The following is an 11,030-nucleotide window of genomic DNA, read 5'->3' on the forward strand; positions in this document are numbered from 1 at the left end:
AACCTATTGCAATAAAACGGCAATTTCATACTTTAACCCCTAATATATCCATAATTAAACAGTGAAAGTCGAAGTTAAAACAAGGCAATTTTGGAGACCAATAAATAGCATTCTGAAATTCAAAATTTAGATATGCAATAGATTGGCTCAGCGCGCAGCGTCGTAGTAGCAGTTAAAGGAGCTGTATTAAAGTCAGGAATGTCATACTCTTCTAAAAAACTACAAATTACAGGATTGTCGCAGCTTACTAATCTAAGACAAAACTTCTCAGTTAAAAAGCTCCTCCTGACAATAAGAGAAACTACACCTGTTTCTACCTCTAGGGAATTAATGGGGGAGGACATCATAGATCCTGAAATTATTCGCAAAGCTCTATTTTGAATTACTTCTAGCTTTCTGAGTAAATGGTTAGCAGCATCGGCAAAAAACATACATCCATAGTCAAAGTGGCTGCGAATGGCTGCAATATACAAGACTTTTAAAATGTTGGGATCAGCTCCCCATTTCAACCCCACTAGAGATTTAAGGATGTTTAAGCCTAACTCAGTCTTTTTGCAGATATGTAGAATATGTGGTTCTCAAGATAATTGAGGATCCAATATAATACCCAAATACCTTTCTTTAGATTGGACTGGAAGCAAACAGTCATTGTAATAAATTTTGGGCGTAAATGAGCATTTTGCCGCAAAAAGCATGACTGAACTTTTACTTGTATTAACTTCTAACATTAATTGGGTCGCCAATAGATTATGTAATGTAAAAAGGCAATTGTTCATATTTTTTTGTCTATGAGATAAATTACTAAGTCATCTGCATAAAATGAATATCTCACAGACATTGGAATTTGATTCATAAGATTAACAAGGCTCAATATAAAAATTAAAGGTGATAGAACATAACCCTGAGGAGTACCTTTATTTGTGGTTCTACAGCCAAAAAGATTATTTTTAATTTTTAAAGAAATATTTCTACCATTCAAGAATGAAAATATCCACAATAGAATAGGGCCTGGAATGCCCAGATAAGAGAGACTCTTGATAAGATATGCATGATTTATATTGTCAAATGCGCCTTTGATGTCCAAAAAAACAGCAAGAGTGAATTTGTTACGCCTCATATTCCTTTTTATATCACCTATTAAACATCCCAAGTTATACATGGTGGATTTCCCTTTGCGGAAACCAAATTGAAACTCCGGAATCAAACTGTTGCTTTCAATGTACCACTCTAACCTATTTTTGATCATAGTTTCAAAACATTTAGAAAAACACGATGTCAATGATATGGGTCTATATGCATCTAAGCTATGAATATCCTTGTACGGTTTAAGAATTGGAACAACATGTTGATCTTTCCAAACAGGGGGAACAGAATTATTACGCCATAATTGATTTAAAATTTTAAGAAGAATGATTTTAGCTTGGGATGGTAATTTTTTTATCACTAAATAAGGAATGAAATCGGGACCTGGGGAAGTATTTTTTTTATACATGAGAGCAGCATCAAATTCATGCATTTGAAAATTAGAGGTGAGCCATTGTGCTGAGTCAGCACCAGGAGATAAGAAATAAATTTGTAATTCACGCATATCAATGGCGATGCTGTCGCGAGAAGCAATTTTGTTGAGAAGGTTTAAATCTGATGGTCTGAGATGGATCTTCCAAAAAAAGTGTATTAGTATTAGCGGTTGAATTTAGTTAAGAGAATTTGAATCGCCTAATATAGTCCCAGCAATACATGAGGTACATGATACCATAAATTAGAAAGACGGTTGTCAAAGGGAAGTACATACGTCAAATGTCAAAACAAATATTTTCCAAGTGGTTTATTGAATTATTCGCATGTATTGCTTAGAGGATGGAAAAAAATAAAAGAAGCACATGCCTGTGCAATGTAACATTCGATTGATTTGCAGTTTTTCTAAAGCCGCATCCTTTAATGCTGCAGCGTCGCATTTTTATTAATACCTAATTACTCTCACTGTCAATATTTTTGTCCAATTTAATTATAATACATGTGAATAATTCAATAATACATTTGGAAAAACATTTGTTTTGACATTTGATGTACTTCCCTTTGACAACGGTATCATGTACCTCATGTACTTGAAATGGCCACGGTTGGCATTTAAAATGACGTTACGAATTTTCGATTCCCGTGTTTGACACAGACCAATGTAATGCTATCTCTTTTGGCTTAAGACGGCACGTAATAGTTAAACAAAGACAATAATATGTTTATGTTTTCGACGACGAAATGCATCGTATACATATAACGTCTGATTTATATATGTCAACGTAACATGTCCTTTAGTTTCCATAGTCTAAGATGTATTGTAATAAAATAAGAAAATAGACGTATAAACTGATTTATATATTATGTCAACATCACATGTCATTTGGTTTCCATAGTCTACGCGTTGAAAGTTAATAAATAAAATGGCAAGCTTTTGAAGTTACAACTAGCTTTTGAAGTTACAACTACAGTCTTTACAAAGATTATTTTTATGGTAAGTGTAATATTATGAAGAAAAAACGAAGACAGAAATAGTGATGAAGAAACAATATTCCTTATCTTAAACCAAATTACAAAATACTTTATTCTGAAAATTCCACTAATTATGAATTCAAAGTTTTTGTTCAGTGATAGAAGATAATGTGACTTAAGTGAAAGTGAAGACATAAATATTGATTCCCGTCGCTAAGAGAATTGAAAACATAATGTTTTTACAATGATTAATTTTATTTTGATTATATTATGAAGAAATTGCGAAGAAAGAAATAGTGATGAAGAAAGTTCTAACTTTCTAAGGAATGTATAATTTATTGTGGAATATCGTTCTAACGATATTCCTTATTTTAAACCAAATTACGAAAGACTTTATCCTGAAAAGTCCAATAATAACGAATTCAAAGTTTTTGTTCAAAGTGACAATAACGTGATTTATGTGAAAGTGAAAACGTAAATATGTATTGACTGCCGCCGCTTAAGACTATTTAGAAAGCCCAAACGAGAGAACTAAGTTATATAAGAGAAAGTGAAAGATAATGTTGTAGAACCTCGAAGGAAAATATTGAATGAGGATCCCGATAAAAGACATGCCTCAAGGATTTGTATCCAAGCCAAAATTCTTAATAAAAAAAATATGTTAAAGTGGAAAATGGCGGGCTTTTGAAGTTACAAGAACAGCTTTTACGATTATTTTTATTTTAAGTATATTATGAAGGAAAAACGAAGAAAGAAATAGTGATGATTTCTTCATCACTATTTCTGTTTCTTCGACTTTTTTGTTTATTGAATGATCGTACTATTCACACGTGAACATAATAAATAGAATAGGTATTTAAAATTATACATAACATTTTTTACCTTTCGTTCACCACTGAGGTAAAAAATGCGTGTCTTACCAGCAGCGTGACCATGGTCGAGTTTGAAAATGACTAGCCAGATAAGTCGCTATTTAGTCGGTTCTAGACGCAAAAAAACTACATTTAGTCGGTTCTAGTCGCAAAAAAATACATTTAGTCGGTCCGCTGTTCAAAAGTTATATGGGTGTTTTACTGTCCACGCTAGAATAAGTAAACATTATTAAAATCTTCGAATACCATGTATTAAAAAAAACAAATTTTGTATATTATGCAAAATTTGTACATGAGCTCCGAAACTAACACAGGTATGACTTTGAAATATTAAATCTGTTGTATCTTCTACCAAAGGAGCAACTAATCCTAAAATTTTGCGACTAGAACCGACTAATTCACGACTTTTTCTGGGTGCAATCAGATATAAGCTAGAAGCTGTCGTTCTCGAGACTCAAAAATGGTGCCATTGGAATAAGCTTATACCAGCGTGAACAGTAAAACACCGCAATAACTTCAAAACGGCGTAACGACTATCTATTTTTTTACGACTTTAGGCACGCGAATTTTTGCTATCCACATTGAAATAAGTTAATCCCGGTGACGCCATTCCTCAGTCTCTATTTGGTTCACTCATTTGAATCTCGAGAACCACAATTCCTAGCTTAGATCTGATTGTACCCTGAAATCGTCGTGAGTCGTGAATTAGTCGGTTCTAGTCGCGAAATTTTAGAATTGTCGCTTCTTACTTAAGAAGATGATGGATATTCAATTATTTTCATTGATAGGTACATATACGTAGAAAAATCGTACTAAAAATGTGTATCTAAAGAAAGCCACCGCTCCAAATGTTAGTTGTGAGATCACTCAAGATGTCGTATTCGCGGTGATTGAAAAAATTTTGAATTGACGGAGTGTAATAAATAAATACTTTAATATCTATTGAAGTTTTAGAGTCTAATTTAACCGTAACACCAATTTGTAGTTGAATATGACTTGCGCTATAAATTATAATAGTAATCGTTTATTCTATTAAGACATTCATTCATTATTCTGATCAATAGTCGTACGCGAGTCGTTCCTTTCGTGTATGCCAAAAGCCCAACGCGACAAACGTACACTAATTAATATCATGACAAACGATAAATCCTAATAAAAATGGAAGTAAATCCTAATGCCATTAAGGTAAAGGAACTGTTTATTTTTTGCTAATTTGCTTATACTAAAAACTTAAAATTAAAACCATCACCTTGTATTTAACAAAAGAAAACAAATGCTGTATATTATACAAAATTTGTATGTACATAAGCTCCGAGACTAACACAGGTAGTATAACCTTCAAATAATAAATCGGTTGTATTTTCTAAACAAAGGAGCGACTAATTCTAAAATTTTGTGACTAGAACAGACTAATTCACGACTTATTCTGGCTAGTCAAATTTTAAAAACTGTGCCATAGCTACGTAACTTCGGAATAAAACACGCCAAAAAAATATATTTAAATGAAATATTTGTGTGGACTTGTGGAAAATGATAACAGTTATAAAAAAAACACAAAATCTATATAAGTAGACGATAATATAATAAGACTAACACAATGGTAGATAAATACAAAAAACAGCTTACACTAATGACGGCACAAATGCATTCTTTAATCAGCTACATTTGTTAATTATATTTATTAGTCTTTTCTTTTGCTTACAACTAACATTCTTAGTTTTGAGATACCAATCATGAAATACAATGTTCTACAAATAGATACCTAATCAAATATAAATCACGTTTACACCTTAACACCACAATACAACACTGCTACAAACTCAGTCGACATACAATACCTATTTAAATGGAAAAGCATCTACAATACAAGGTACATACCTACATTCGAAGAAACATTTCAGTTAATTCTTAGTTTTTTAGCGAATGCTCTAAGAATCAACTGCAGCAGGAGCAAATTGAATTACTGATGTATGGCGTACAATAGGTTCTGCGACAGATTCAACGTGAGTAATTAATTTACGTTTTCGAGGTGGTAAAGAAGACGGTGCCAGAGTATATTGTAAATTTGTCATAGGGGGCGAAGGAGGAGCTGGTGGCGAAGGTATGGATTGGCCTATTACATTAACAGTGGAAACAGAACCGCTTTGGGGTGATGGTGGCGAGCTCGGTGGTGTAAGAGGTAATTGTGGCAAAGCCGCCTCCACAATGTTACAAACAATATTTCCATTTTCAACAATTAAAGGTCCTGATGTTGGCATAGTCGGCGCACGCGGAGCTTCTGGCCCGTGTTCTTTGTAAATGTGAGCCTCCATTTGTTTCTTGGTATTAAAAGTTTCATCACAAACAGTGCAACGGTAGCATCGCTCGCCGTAATGTTGAAAACGATGTAATTTTAAGACATGATTGTAGCCAAAGTCGCGAAGACAAATATCGCAAGTATAAGGTCTTTCTCCAGTGTGAGTTCGCGAGTGAACTTTCAGCTGCTTTGAACAAGTGAAACCTTTGCCACAGCCAATAGCTGGGCAGCGGTAAGGCTTCTCGCCGGTATGAGTGCGCAAATGGATTACCAACTGACCAGACTGGATGAAGGTTTTGTGGCAATGGGGGCAAGCGTGCGGTCGCTCACCAGTATGAATACGGGCATGACGATGAAGTTTTCCAGAATGTTCAAAAGCTGCTGGGCATACTGTGCACCGGTATGGTCTTTCCTTGGTATGAATACGTCTGTGTACTTGGAGATTTTCTTTGACGCTAAACATCTTGTGACAATATTCGCATTCAAAAGGTCGTTCACCAGTGTGGGTCCGATAATGACGCACAAGTCGTGCAGGCACGGCGAAAGTTTTGTGGCAAACGTCGCAACGATGTGCATCGGCAGTAACACGGTGCGAGCGTGCATGTGCAGTTAATGCACTCCGAGTGGAAAGTGACAAACCACATTCTCCGCACTGGTGTACTCGTTCCTCTTCACCTGCCGAACGAAATGAATCTATTTCAAAAGTAGCACGTATTGCCATAACTATGATTTATCCTTAATAAATAAACGAGTTTTGAAACAAGCGCGGCGACCGTTCACAGTGCAGTGTCTGTTGTGTATGGCATGCAGCGCTTATCAGGAGGATACACACATAACACACAACGGTCATACAGGGGGTGAGAGCCGAGCGCGCGGTGCAAGAGGAGCCGAGTAAAACGAGTGAATGTCCTCTGATAGCACGTGGAGGCCCTCACCGCGGTTTCGACGAGACGGTACCGCGGTACGCGCCTCCACGTGTTTGGGCCGGCGACCCCTGTGTCCGTTTTGTACCCCGCACGCGCTTCCTTTACCCCTCACTTTCTTAGCACCTAGTCCCAACGTCTCTAAATTCTTTCATTTAATACTACGTATATTTAGTATTCTGGATTAGGCATTATCAGATACAAAGTATCTCTTGATTCCGTTAGTAGAATGTTTAGATACTGTAGAATAAGTTAATAATTCGTAAGCTAAAATATTTTCCAAAGAAATGACAACGAAAGTACTAAATTCATTTGAAGGAAATGAATACACTAAAAACTATGAAAAATACGCAATAGTAAATATAGGCATAAAACCAATAAATAATTTTATGCAAGTAAATAAATTTTATAGTGAATTGACACAGATGATAAATAAGAATATTAACAGTAACACTACTTACCTATCATGTTAGGGTGTGATGGCGATAGGTAACTTTGTTAATGCTGGGTACAATGGCGATTATGTTGATGTAGGTTGTGAATATTAAATCTTAACTGACGAAACACACGCTCGCTCGACCGGGGCGGTCCGCGGCCGAATGCCGAATGTAGTGTTTGTTGAGTTTAGACTCGCTCGGAGTCAGAGCTCACTCGGGTACTGGCCCTCCACTCCCCATGCCCTGCCCCGTGCCACCGCACTAAGGCTAGACGCACACACATAATATTATTGGCAATCCAAGTCTGTCAATAAAACATTATAAATATAATATTATAGTCTTCCCGCACATTGTTTTTGTCAATATGTCATGTTGAAATTGAATCAGTAACGCGCAGAAGCTTGATTCGTGTGCAAGTATCATAAAAAGGATAGAAAGATAAAAGTTGTAACATTGATTACACATGTTAACTTATCGAGCGCACTATTCTTTTTATACTATCACGGTACGCATCGATAGATGGGAACATCTATCGCGTGCGCATTGACACATTTCGTACATTTTAATAAATTTTCACAACTGTTATTTTTCCATGGGAGTAGCATTATCTACTCTATTTTCACCTAGAATACTGTTTTCGTCTTCCATTTAAAAAAAACGAATGGCTGCTTGCTTTCAATACTACATACAAGCACAATATTATTGACAATACCCCTGCCTCCCCCCCGAAGGAACGAAATCAGAATTTCTGAAAATCTGCAACAATATTGTACAGTATAGCAATATAGTCCGCACACACGCAATATTATTGCGCGTATAAATAAATTTTATCGATTTTATTGTGAGTGTACGGCCAGCCTAATTTTTGACTAATATACACACGTGTGTTTTAAGTATGTGTGAATGCTGAAAATACGAAAATATACAGTGTAGCAAACATTGTGTGAATTTCCACGTACTCTGCACTGACTGTTAAAAATACACAATACTTAAAAAAAAAACTTGGTAATACTATTACTGGTACTAATAGTATTTTCACTTGGTATGTACCAAGTGAAAATGAAAATGAAGTGAAAATAAGTATAGCTAACTATAGTCTTTGCCTTTTTTGCAGGAGTTCAGCTACATAAATGATAAATAACTTCAGTAATGCAACGAAAAATCGTGACATTGCATGCCACACATTTGCTTTGTGTTTAAATTCTCATTACAGATCACCTATTTCGGTCGTAGGTACCTGTGTAATATTAGGTATATTACATACATAATACGGATTTACTCTAAAGTACAATTACAGCAACTTCAAGATGGCTGAGCAGAGAGAAACGTTCGACGACGACGACGTTCGGGTTGCGGGAGACGGAGAGGGGGGAGGGTGACGTGCACGTGGAGGCCTACCGCGGTTTCGGCGCGCGTGTGAACTCTCGGTTCTGCAATGCGCATGCGTAGCTTTGGCAACGCCCCAACGTACACGTCTAATTCCACTTATCTGTCTAACTAGATGGCTAAGTTAAGTATGTAGATAGAACAACGTTCACAGTCGTCTTAAGAAGTTTAATTATATTACGCAATAGGATTATTCTGTGCTATAGTGTTATTAATTCGTAGATCGTAGGTAAAAATCCGAATAACATACCTACCGTATGAACGCTTGGTTAGTAGATATGTACTTAGATATTGTTATCTAACATAATGTTCATTTTCATATTATAGTCATTGCATTGAATCAGGTACAGCTATTGTAGGTATTTTACTAAAGGTATGATTAGGTGCAACATTTATCATACCATTTTGCAGGATAGAATACAACCCGGGCGGCGTCGTGGTGAATGTTCACTGATCCCACGGCGCCGACTCAACCGGCGAGAGGGAAACCCGGGGGGGGTTTTAGTGGGGTAGGCCTTCCAGTGTGGAGGGAGAGTCCCCACATAACCCCTGAGTCTCGCTGGGCTCAGGGGTATCCATAAAGATTTCCCCCCCGTCAAAAAAAAGAAAAAAAAAAAGGATAGAATACAAAATAGACTACCTATATAAATTAACAAATTCATGTTGTAACTTAAGTAATAAGAATGTTTCTAGGAATGTTCTTAATGTAGGTACTATAATTTCGTAACTGTTTTTACACGTAGGTACTACTACGTAACCTGTCATATGGCCAATCATTGGGTAAAACGTTAGGTTAGGTTATATATAACCCAACGTTATATATGTATTCGTGCACATATTTCATAATTAGCTAAATTTCACTACAAAAACTTTTATTAACGTTTTGTTTGAAGCCTAAAAATAAAATTAGTTTAGGACTCTCATAAAGTGAACAACGACGAACCAGGGGAGAAGTAGGTAGTGAGCGGGGCGAAGCGTCAACACGCGCAGCCGGGTCACCGAACGTTCGAAACCGCGGTTTTGAGGCGTTCATGGCTCGTGCCGTGTGCCCGATTCAACCTTCCTCAACGCGACCGCAGCTAACCCGCAAAGAGGTATATGTCTGTGTGCGTGAACGAGATCCAACGCACCACGTAGATACCGCCCACCAACTTCCTTCTTCAAACGCATTTCGTATGACAACATGACATTGACAATTAATAAGATCAATGAGATCCAACGCGCCACACGTAGGTACCTGTCTACCGCCCAACTTCCTTACCGAAACGACGCCTTATCAACGACTGGACGTCTACCTATGACAATTAATGAACAGTGGTATTGTACAGAATGACGAGCTATTTACAATCAATGAAATATAACAGTTAATATACCGTCAACTATGGCATCTTTACCTTTCCCGAGTAACTTAACCATACCTCACCTTGTGCATACACTAGTATGTTAAAAGTAACCTTGCAGCGTTGTGTTGATAGCGAAAAGCAGGAGTAGGCTACAAAAGGTTTTAAGATAAGTAAGTTTATTTGTAAAATACGAGTTTTATTTTTATTTATAAAATTATTATTCACATTGACGAATTAACTACCTATAGTGAAAAAATAGGGGTGGTTTCATTGACTTACAGTGGTTTGCATTAATATTAGACTAACTGGTTGAAGACTGTATCACCTCGGTCAACCGTGACCATGGGACCTGTAAAGGGCCCGAAACGTCAGTTTGTTTGAAAAAACAAATATATGCGATTTAAATTTCGAGACGAATTAATTTGTTTAGAAAACAGATGACGGGACTTGAAACATAAGCACGTTGTAACAAATGAAATTGTTGAGTATTGAAGTGACCAACGTTTACACTTAAATTGAAAAGCGTGCTTATGTGCTTATTTTAAAAAGCCAACTTTTTTATGGGCTTTTCGTAAACGCGCACCTCTAGTTGTATAGTCAAGCTTGACACTTTGTACGTACGATACAATAATCGTTCTTACCCTGTACAGGGTCAAAAGCACGTCAAGCATGACACTTAAGACTTAAATCCAACTCTATGCCGCATATGATAAGAACGGTCCAAAGTACAAAATGTCAAGCTTGACGTGCTGATGACTGTACCATACGTTATCACGGTAGTACATTATTGGGTCCGTATAGGATGGAAAAAATAAAGGAAAGAAACGTGCCTACTTATGGCCTTCATAAACAAAAATTGTATTGTATAACCCTGACATGAAATCAAAGTTCAAAAATGTAAACAAAAGTGAAGCCATTACAAAAAAAAAATTACGGGTACCTGTGGTTTTTAAATTGTGTTATAAACAAAATATTATCAAATCATTTTTTTTATTTGAAACACCATATTTAATAAAATAAACTGACAAAACTTTTTCCTTTGGAAAGATTTTTATCCCATTGGTAATGTTTCGGAGATGAACAACCTTTGGCACAGGTCGTCGGGTTACATCCCCCACCAGTGCATCACCACGATCCAATCTCCGTTCGGTTTCTGGCGGCTGTCGTTATCGAACGTGTTCCTTGTTGTGCATGTGTTGTTGAGTTTTTGTTTTTAATTGTTGACTTTTTGTTTTGTGTTATATTAGGGGTTAAAGTATGAAATTGCCGTTTTATTGCAATAGGTT

General features: G+C 36.4%; 1 protein-coding gene across 1 annotated transcript; it reads right to left on the reverse strand.

Annotated features, from left to right (window-relative positions):
* Positions 1–4,899: 4,899 nt before the first annotated feature.
* LOC113238537 (Krueppel homolog 1-like) lies at positions 4,900–7,247 on the reverse strand. Its single transcript, XM_026475363.1, has 2 exons — positions 7,040–7,247; positions 4,900–6,330 (listed from the first exon to the last, which is right to left on the reverse strand). The coding sequence occupies exons 1-2, from the start codon at positions 7,044–7,046 to the stop codon at positions 5,288–5,290; spliced, it is 1,050 nt and encodes a 349-aa protein (XP_026331148.1). The 5' UTR covers positions 7,047–7,247; the 3' UTR covers positions 4,900–5,287.
* Between the last annotated feature and the right edge of the window lie 3,783 nt (positions 7,248–11,030).

Source organism: Hyposmocoma kahamanoa, unplaced genomic scaffold (assembly GCF_003589595.1).
Source record: "Hyposmocoma kahamanoa isolate Upper Pololo Valley unplaced genomic scaffold, ASM358959v1 96568, whole genome shotgun sequence".
NCBI lineage: Eukaryota > Metazoa > Arthropoda > Insecta > Lepidoptera > Cosmopterigidae > Hyposmocoma > Hyposmocoma kahamanoa.